The 9,669-nt window shown below is 62.8% G+C and overlaps 1 protein-coding gene across 1 annotated transcript; it reads right to left on the bottom strand.

Moving 5' to 3' along the window:
• Positions 1-230: 230 nt before the first annotated feature.
• ALAS1 (5'-aminolevulinate synthase 1) lies at positions 231-9,574 on the bottom strand. Its single transcript, XM_045297384.1, has 10 exons — positions 8,124-9,574; positions 7,768-7,974; positions 6,648-6,842; positions 6,086-6,308; positions 4,497-4,681; positions 3,906-4,085; positions 3,535-3,699; positions 1,932-2,200; positions 1,426-1,588; positions 231-467 (listed from the first exon to the last, which is right to left on the bottom strand). The coding sequence occupies exons 1-10, from the start codon at positions 8,161-8,163 to the stop codon at positions 307-309; spliced, it is 1,788 nt and encodes a 595-aa protein (XP_045153319.1). The 5' UTR covers positions 8,164-9,574; the 3' UTR covers positions 231-306.
• Positions 9,575-9,669: the final 95 nt, after the last annotated feature.

Here is a 9,669-nt window from a genome sequence, read left to right as displayed (position 1 = left end):
AGCACCACGTCCGCGGAGGCCCCAGTGAGCAGAGAGTGGGGCAGGGAGCAGCAGTGGCCGCTGGCTGCCTGGTCGGGGAGGGGGGATAAGCTTTGTGGGTAGGAGGGCGGCTTTGGGGTGCTGCAGTGTGCTTCCACACGCCTCACACGTCACATTCAGGGGAGGGCAGCCAGCAACAGAGGGGCCCACCACCGAGGACTTATCTTTAGAACCACGTCTCTTCCTATAGCTCGCGTTCATATAATTTAATTCACATACAAAGACGACTCGGGACGGTGTGGATGGGGCGGGTCGCCGCAGTCACGCTCAGGCCTGGGCGGACACCAGCTTGCTCATGCCCGAGAAGTAGGCCTTCTCCCGTGCGCTCAGCCCCTCCAGGTGCAGCGGCCTCCTGCAGAAGCTGCACTCGGCAGAGGACCGCGGATTCAGCTCCAGCCCCACTCTCGTCCACGTGGCCACCAGGTGCTCTGGGGGGGAACACGGCGGAGTGAGGGGAGTGCAGCCCCCACCCGTGGTTGCAGGCACTAATGACCAGCTGCCCGCACCCCCAACTGACCAACAGGCCACTTGCTCAGCTGCAGGCTCTGCCCACCCCTTGGTCTGCACTGCCGCACGGGTGACCCCAGAAAACTACAGGCGTGGTGGGAGGCACCCAGAGTGGGAAGCCATTTCCATGAAGCCTCAGGATCCATGGAGCTACAACTGGATGGGTGGTTGTGGGGGCCGGGGTGTGACCGCTAACGAGTAGGGGCTTCCCTGTGGAGATGGTGGTGCCCTAGGGACGACAGGGGTGCTGGGGGCCCAGTTCTGAGGTTCTGGAGCAGTGAGGTACGTGAGCTCCACCCTGATAGGGGGCCACTGCTGGCAGTACTCGACAACCTTCAGGAAGAAGCTGCTGTGCACGTTCCTAATGCAGCAGGAGTCTGACCCCTGCTCACCGGCTCGGCTGCCCTGGGTGGGGGTCGGGAGAGGGAGGGTGTGGGGCAGGAGAGAATGCAGGCAGGTGTGAGGCAGGGACACAGTCGGGCAACAGAGGTGAGCACAGGCAGCCCGCAGACGCCTGTCTCTCTGGCAGCCATTACTGAGCACCCACAAGGTACTGCTCGGCGGTGTGGGGTGCTGGGCTGGGAGCACTCCTACCCCAACCCCACCCATCTCAGCCACCCAGCAGGTTTGGCCCCTGTGACAGTGTGCACCGCCCCGCTCCTTTACGTTGGCGGCGGTGGCATTCTTCACTGTGGTAGAAGTTGCGGGTGCATGATTTCAGGGTCTCGGTTACTCAGAGTTTATAGTCAACGCCGTGGTGGCATCCGGGCTCCCCACCCCTCTCGCCCCAGGCAGAGATGCCCAGCTTACTACCCAGTCAGACCCCAGCCCTGTCCTTCCTGGCTTGAGACGGGGCCGGCCGGCCGGCGTGGCACTCACTGAGGAAGTAGCCCATCATCTGGGGCGTGTGGTGGGGGGTGGGGGCGATCCGCAGCAGCTCCTCCCCGCGGGCCACGGTCGGGTAGTTGATGGCCTGCACGTAGATGTGGTGTCGGCTCATCAGCTCATCACAGACCTCGGTGTTCTTGGCAGCGTCTGCGACCTTAGTGATGGGGCAGAGGGGAGGTGAGCCCACAGCGGCGGCGGGGCGGGGCGGGGTGAGGGAAGGAGAGCGCGGCTAGAAGTCGGACCCCAGGGGCCTGCCACCACTCAGCAGGCATCACAGACAAGGAAATGCCGCCTGGGTCCAGCCCCCCCCAGGTCAGGCTCAGGGCACATCGGTCACTCAGGGACACACGGGAGCACCTCTCAGCCTGACACCGCAGGAGGCATCTGCAGCAGCCAGGTCGCGGCCTGTCTGGAAGTTAACACTGCTCGGCTGGCCCCACCCGCAACCCCACTCTCACCGCGGGCACGCCCTGGAGTAGGCCGGGGCGGGGCCTCACCCGGAGGGGGATGATGTGGCTGGGACAGGCCACCACCGGCAGACCGGCGTCCAGGAGCATCTGCCGCAGGAGCTGGACGCTGCGCTGGTGCTGGCGGCGGAGCGCCTGGCCCTCGGCACTCTTCAGGACGCGCACGGACTCCAGGGCCCCGGCCAGCAGCATGGGGGGCAGGGAGGTGGTGAAGATGAACCCGGCAGCGTAGGAGCGCACCGTGTCCACCAGAGCCCGCGTGCTGGCGATGTACCCGCCCACGCAGCCGAAGGCCTTGCCTGCGGGGACGGACAGATGGAGGGAGCGGGGAGGGGTCAGCCAGGGCACAGGGTGCAGGGCCTCTGCCTCTCCCTTCCATCCCTCCCCACAGGCCGAGAGCTGAGATGCCCACCCTCTTGAAGTTTAAGAACAGAAAGCGGAGCGGAGTCCCGAGACGTGCCTGGAGCAACAAGGTCACCTGGTGTCTGCCCGGATGGGGGGGCAAGTCCCCAAGAGCAGGCCGGGCATGGTCACTGAGGGCCGCCAGCCCTCCCGGCTGCTGCTGGGCCAGCCAGCAGGGTCTGTTTCCCCACGGTCCACCCAGGCCCTGCTGGGCCCTGGCCCGGCCTGTGAACCTTACTCCTGAGGCTGGACTGTGAGCCCGGGATGGGGCGTTTATGCCCTGGCATGCCTGACAGTGCGTACTCTCTGGATAAACACAACCTCCCAGGGCAGAGGCCCTGACTCAGCCCCGCGCTCCCCAAGGACTTCTCAGGCGGCGACACCTGTGGAGGCAGACAGCCGTCTCTCTTCCCCGGAGAGCCTCTGCTGGGTTCAAACCACTGACCTCTGGCTAGGGGCCAGGGCCCTTAGACCTGGCAATGAGTGCTTGCCAGGCAGCTAGGGAAGCCCCGAGCCTCCGAGGGCGGAGGGAGCCGGCTCTCTGTTCCGTATGCAGCTGGTCTCAGGTGTCAGGACAAGCCCTGTGGTTCTGTAATTAACATTCCCGCTTGAACTACCGGCAGGGGGGGATGCTGCAACTCCTGCCACCTCGGGACGCCACCTCGGGACGGTCCTGTCCAGCCTCGCCCACCCCAACAGCTGTGGCTTCCAGGAGCCCACATCAGCCGAGACCCCACAGACTCAAGAGACCGCAGGGACCGGGCCGGCAGGGAAGTGGTTTCCTGGGCCGCCACTTGGGCAGTGCCCTGAGAAAGAACCCCGTTCTCACAGTCAGTCGCACGAGGTTCCCAGGCACCTATAGGAAGACCCTCTGGCCTCCTGGCCTCCCTGGAGCTACGGGAGGCTGCCAACTGCAACAGTGCCCGCACAGCGACCTTACTGACTCCCCAAGGGTTTTAAACACCCTCAAAGGTGCCAGGTAGGTTCTTCTTCCTGTTCATGCCTGACCCCTCGGGGTTAGGGTCTGCACAGAACCCCATCTTCCCTGCGGGAATGGAGGCAGGCCCTGTCCTTTCCATTCCGTGGATGAGGAAACGGGGTGCAGAGGCCGGTGCAGGCCACCCACAGCGTCACACGGGGCCAGCCGTCTAGTCCCAGAGTCTGTGAGCCTGGTGTCCCCCCCTGGGACGGACCCCGCCCCGAGCACAGTGCAGCGGGTCAGCATACGCACCGAGGGTCCCAGAAATGATGTCCATCTTTGGCATGACTCCGTCCCGGTCGCCGATCCCCCCGCCTCGAGCCCCGTACAGTCCGACCGCGTGGACCTCGTCCACAAAGGTGATTGCTCCAAATTCATGGGCGATGTCACACAGCTCCTCCAGGGGGCACACCGCACCTGGGGACAGACAGACGGACACACGCTATGCTGGAGAGCCTCCCACCGAGCACACACTGGCCGGGCTGGGCCGGGCCTACATTCTGGGTTTGTCAGTTTTTAACACTGCGAAGAAAAAGGCTGCCCAGTGACGTCGGTGTGACCGCCTGACAGGAACAGCATGGGAAACCCAGAGGGACCGGACGCGAGCGGCGGGGTAGGCTCACCGTCCATGGAGTGCACCGTCTCGAAGGCCACGATCTTGGGCACGGCGGGGTCAGAGCCCTGCAGCAGCTCCCGCAGGTGGCCCGCGTCATTGTGCCGAAAGACGTGCTTGGGCACACGGCTGTTCCGGATGCCCTGGATCATGGAGGCGTGGTTCCCGGCGTCTGAGTAAATTTCACAACCTGCAGCAACAGAGGACACGGCTGATGGCCGGCATGGTCAAGTACCGGGTCCTCCAGACCAGCATTCCCGGGTGCCCAGCCGAGGAGCGGTGGCGCCAGCACCGCAGTTTCCAGGGCTGCGGGCGGGAGGGCACTGCACTTTTTATTTAGTTAGTTTCTCTGGAAAAAGGGGAGGCAGGCTTGTCCGAGCCTGGGAACTTTCACCCTGGAGCTAGCCCACAGGCTTCCTCCCCGTGGGTGGAGCCCAGCCAGCCCAGTGTGGGCACCCCGGGGAGGGGCTCAGCTGTGAAGCTCTCCCAGGCAGCCCCCAAGCCAGCCGAAGGACACACTGGCTGCTCACTGCGCAGCTCGCACGTGGGCCGGCCCAGGAACGGGCCGGTTCGCACAGGACCCACAGGCCCGGCCCCGCACCTGGCATCATTCTGGCCAGGGTGAAGAGCGTTGAGTCGTTGGCCACGAAACAGGAGGTGAACAGGAGGGCAGCGTCCTTGCCATGCAGGTCGGCCAACTCCCGCTCCAAGTCCACGTGGAACCTGCTGGTCCCAGAGATGTTTCGTGTGCCCCCGGCCCCTGCACCGTGCTGCCTCAGGGTGTCCCTGTGGGGGAGGAGCCACATCAGGGGAGAGGAATGCCGTGGGCCCTGGCGCTCTGGGCTGCCCCTGGGTGGGCAGACCGACTCTCTGGCACCCCGTCTCGTGAAGCCAGGAGACTCTAGGGCCAGGAACTGTAACCTGCTTACACCTTCAGACCAGCTCTAGGGAGAAAAAAACTTATCAACCCTACGGGGTCAAGACCAGAGAGCTTGTCAGCCGGCGGCTGCGGAACCCCCGCCTTCCAGTCGGGGTGACTCAGTGTCCCCTGGGGTGTCCGAGACCACTGATGGGAGCAGGAAGCCCGTCTTTCTCCCCAGGAGCTGCTGGTGGTTTCAAACTGCCCACCATGCGCATCTCAGCCCGACACGTCGCCACCAGGGCTCCTCCAACCCGACTGCACCCTGCCATCCAGCCCACCCGATGCACAAACCTCGCAGGGGCTCCCAGATGGAACAGCCCTGCGGGGAGAGGGGCGCCCCTCCCTCCTTGCAGTCCTCACTTGTCCCCCTGGCTGCCGGGGTTCCTTCCCGGCTACAGCGGCATGGCGGGTCTGTCCGAGTGGGGCGGCTCACCTTGCCGTCAGCCATTCGAAACGGCCAATGTCTCCCCGGGAGACAGGTGAGGCTTACTGCTGTCAGGAGCTGCATTCTCAGAGACCCATGGGTGGCAGCTCTGCCTGTCCTGGAGAGTCCTCATCAGTCAGAATCAAGTCCATTGACCAAGCGGCACCCTCTTACTAAAGTGGGACCTTAAGCTCTCTGCAACCTGTTGTGCGCGGCGGAACACGTCCATCACATCCATGTGGGGCGAGCTTCCCAAGTGTCCCTGACGGATGGGCCCTTTCCTGGCACCCCGGGTGGCACTCGGGGCGAACATGCCTGCCCGCGAATGGAAAGACCGAGGTGCCTGGGAAGATGGGCCCAGCAATCCTTCCCGATAGGCAGCCCGGAAGCCCAAGAGATGGGCAGCCCGGAACCCCAAGAGCACAGTGCCCTGCTGGACACAGGTAGGCCACCAGGCAGGACAGCATCCACAGCCGCGTCTGTCCCCCCACTGCCGGAACCAGGGCCGCCTGTTGGCTGGCTTTCCTCCCTCATGGGGCGGGGGAGGTGAACCGGCCAACACGCACCGTCTGTGAACCTTCAACCCAGACACCGAGGGGATGCACCAGCCCCTCGCCCACGAGAACGGGTGGTAGCCAAGTCTACACAGAGCTCCCAACACTAGCACGGCATCGTACCAAAGCCGTCAGAAATGCAGCTGGCACCTCCAACACCCCCACACCTGCCCCTCACGTGGACGCCCAGGTGAGCGCTGTGCAGTGTGAGGACTACGTGGACGGATGTCTGTGGCTGCCGTCTCCCTGGTAACAGGCAGTCGCTCCTGCCCAGGGCCCGGGCGACTTACATGACGGCCCCGCACACGCGGGGGTGGCGGCTCATGCCCAGGTAGTCATTGCTGCACCACACGGACACCTGCTTCTTGGTGACGAGGGAGTCGGAGTGGTCGTCCGCCATGGGGAACGCCTGGGCCTTGCGGTTCACCGTCTTGAACACCCGGTACGTGTGGTCGCTCTTTTTCTCGTCGATCTTCTTCTCAAAGAAGCGGTCGTACTGGAAGGTGGACACAGCTGGAGAGCAGACAGGGGCAGGGCGGCGGGGTCAGGAGCAGGCCTGTGATGCCGACAGGCAGCCTTCAGGGAGTCCCCGCATGGCCGCTCGGGGAGGGAGAGTGTGTTCAGACAGCTGGATGACTGTCCATAACCAGCCAGCGAGGGGGCGGCAGCCCATCGGAGCAGCGTGAGACCGGGGTGCCTAGTGTTTAGCACGGCGCCTGCTTGCAGACGGGCGGCCACAGGGGACCCCCACCCAGCCAGCCAGGACAGGTGTGCGGCCTCTGTCACCATGCAGCCTCTGTAGAGGTTTACCCGCCGTCCCTCGGACTCGGCACAGGTGGAGACAGGACTCACACTTTGGCAAGTTGTCCTGGAGCAGGTGCGACACCCTTTCTGGTCTCTGCTTTCTCATGATGTCCTGGAAGTTCTTCAGCAACTCTCTGGGCTCCTCCCCGCAGGTCTCTGCAGCGACCGCGCCGGGGCTGGCCGTGCCGGGGCTGGCCGTGCCGGGGCTGGCCGTGCCGGGGCTGGCTGAGGTTTGCGCAACCTCTGTAACAAAAGTAACGAGAGGCCCATGGGAGCGACACGCCACAGCCTTTTAAACACCGGAGTAAGCCTACACTAGTTCAGCACCTTGCACACGTGCGGTGCAGCGAGGCCAGGTGGCTCTTCCTGCTGTGGGGTCTCCATCAGCATCTGCCTGAGAACCACCCATAAACTCTGACTGTGGCGGTGGGGGGGGCGGTTTGTCATAAAATACCTGAGGCCCCGCGCCACATTCCAATCTGAGTGTCCCATCCCGCCCAGGGCCCTGCCTGTTCATGGCTTCCTGCCACAACCACACACTGGAGTCAAATTCCCACCCAGGCCAGTGGGGGCACTGGTGCCGGGCAGTGTGGCTGCTCTTCCCTTTTCTGTTTTGGTCTCCCCACTGGCCCGAGTTGTCAGGGCGGGATGGTGGTGGTGGAGGTGTGTGTGTTCACGCACGCCCGCCCTTGTTTGCAGAGGGACCCGCCAGCATTCACGTCAAAAGCTCTCTCGGTGCACCCTCCCCATGTGCCCCTCCTGACATCAACCTCAAACTTCTTGACATAGACCCCGTCCTGGCTGTGGGTACAATTGCTGCTGGGGAGCTCCCTCCCCCGCCCTCCGTTTTCTGGAGCAGGGCTGCTCCGTGGTACATGGCAGGCACAGCCACGTGAGGGTGCCCTGCCTGCAGTCACCCCTGGTTTTGACCTGGGATGTTAGCAGACGGTCCGGCCGCGGGGCCCCTTCAGAAGATAGGGGGTTAGTTTGTACAGCTGCTCGCATCCTACACACTCGCCAGAAAAGAGCCCCATTTCGTAATCTTGTCTCTGCCTGCTGACTGTTTAAAAGAGGAAGGTGCCCACACAAACACTGCCCCCGTGGGCGCCTGGCACACGAAGCCGAGGATCCCAGTGAGTCAAGGCCACGGGCGTCTTCGCGGCCTCACCTTTCCTCAGGGCGCGGACCTCCCGCACGTCCTCCTGCAGCTCCAGGCCGGCTATACGGACGACGCTGCTGCCCCTCTGGCTCATCTGGGCTGCCAGGAAAGGGCACTTGCTGGCAGTGCCCGGGCTGGTGGCGGGGCAGAGGTGGCCTGGCGGAGGCTGTGCCCCATCAGGAGTGGGCGGGGCCTGGGCTTTGGCAGCTTTGTCCTCTGCGGGGGAAGGGAACGGAGGCATGAGAAGTGGCTGTGCAGCAGCGGCACAAGGAAACCACCGGCTTTCCCGTGGCTCCAAAGGGAAACGGCTTACTCCCGATCCCACAGCCCAGACCAGTGCTCGGAGTCTGACCCGGCCAGCTCACCTCGCTGCTTCCTCAGGCCTCGCTCTTGGGACGGGTTCATCTGCACATTCTAGCTCCCACTCAAACACGCAGGATTCCCACTGACTGAGCGGAAATGCCATCATCTCTAGGTTTGGAAATCTGGAGTTCTTATACGGAATCACTTCCAATAAGTTCTACCCTCAGAGGACTCCACCTATTTCAGGAGGACACTTGCTGTCTAATGGCCTGCTGAAACCCACAGCACGCGCACGGCCCTCGCGTCCATTCTGACTTCTAACGATCCAACAGGACAGGGCAGAACTGCCCCTGTGGGCTTCCCAGACTGCAGCTCCTGGCGGGAGGGAAGGCCCCGTTCTCTCCCTGTCAGATTGCCACGGGGCTGAAAGGGCACCGGGATGACATTGCCCAAGGCACTGCCTTCTCGCCTGATCGCACGGGAGAAGCCCACCAGCTTAACTTAGTGAACTGGTAACTAAGCTTCTGGTAACGGTGGCTTCCCTCCCCTGAAGTGACCCCGTTCACGTTCTCCCTGCGCCAATTCTGGGAGACTCCTGGGAGTCACGGGCTAGCCTTTCTTAAACACGGTCTCAGCGGGGTTTTCGTGAAAGTCTTCTCTAAAGGAAAACGAAAGGGTGACTTTGAATCTCGGAGCCCGACTAAGACAAGGCCCTCGCCCCTTATAAACGCCACACAGAACCTGGAGCGTCGGGAACAGCCGTTCTCCACCCGCGGTCGAAACCCCTTTGGGGTCAAACGACCCTCTCACGGGGGTCGCCCGATTCCTAACCGTAGCAAAATGACAGTGCTGAAATAGCAACGAAAATAATGTTATGGTTGGGGGTCAGCACCACACGAGGACCTGTTTGAAAGGGTCTCGTCAGGAGGAAGGCTGAGAACCGCTGCTCTGGAAAGAGAAAGCAGGCACGAGGCCCCGCTGCTCCGAGGGAGCCGAGTCACTTCACTTTCCTTTTCCCGTGGACAGGCCTTTGCCTGCCTTGGTGTGCTTGTGTCATCTGCCCGAGCTGATAAACAAACTCCCGCCACCGAGTGCATGCTGAGTCACAGGCTCCCCGGGCAGGGCAGCTCTCGGAGGAGGCTGCAACTGGAGTAAAAGGCCTCATCTCCCTCTCAGAGCGGCTCGTGGTTTTGAAACGCTGACCTTGCCCTTAGCAGCCCGACGTGGAGCCCCCACGCGGCTGGGGAAGCACTGCCCGAGCGACAGGAAAGAGGAACACAAATCCTCCACAGACCAAGTCGCCTGATAGGGAAAACCTTTCCTTTCTCACCGGTCCACGCCCAGGGAGAACAAACAGAGGAACCTGCATGGTGAGATATTTTCTAGGATTAAGTGGATCTGGGAAGCAGAGCCAGCCCCAAGCTAAGCACAACCAGCTTCTCTGTGTGAAAAACAAAACACTGCACTTGCACACACAATCTCTCTCTCTCTGGCCAATCTCTCTCTCACACACACACACACACAATCTCTCTCTGGCCAATGAACATTTTCTATCTCTCTCTCACACACACACAATCTCTCTCTCTCTGGCCAATCTCTCTCTCTCTC

This window comes from Echinops telfairi, unplaced genomic scaffold (assembly GCF_000313985.2).
Source record: "Echinops telfairi isolate 266 unplaced genomic scaffold, ASM31398v2 ScPeMD7_7420;HRSCAF=8458, whole genome shotgun sequence".
In the NCBI taxonomy this organism is placed as follows: Eukaryota; Metazoa; Chordata; class Mammalia; order Afrosoricida; family Tenrecidae; genus Echinops; species Echinops telfairi.
The sequence above is the reverse complement of the archived record's forward strand: the minus strand, read 5'-3'. Positions and strand labels throughout refer to the sequence as shown.

Bases quoted from the DNA above. Each gene is read 5' to 3' on its own strand.
- ALAS1 (XM_045297384.1), bottom strand. From the start codon at position 8,163: ATGAACCCGTCCCAAGAGCGAGGCCTGAGGAAGCAGCGAG. The intron at 6,843-7,767 runs GTGAGGCCGCGA...CTTTTGTTACAG, and splicing joins GGTCCGCGCCCTGAGGAAAG to AGGTTGCGCAAACCTCAGCC. The intron at 4,682-6,085 runs GTAAGTCGCCCG...CCTCCCCCACAG, and splicing joins CGCGTGTGCGGGGCCGTCAT to GGACACCCTGAGGCAGCACG.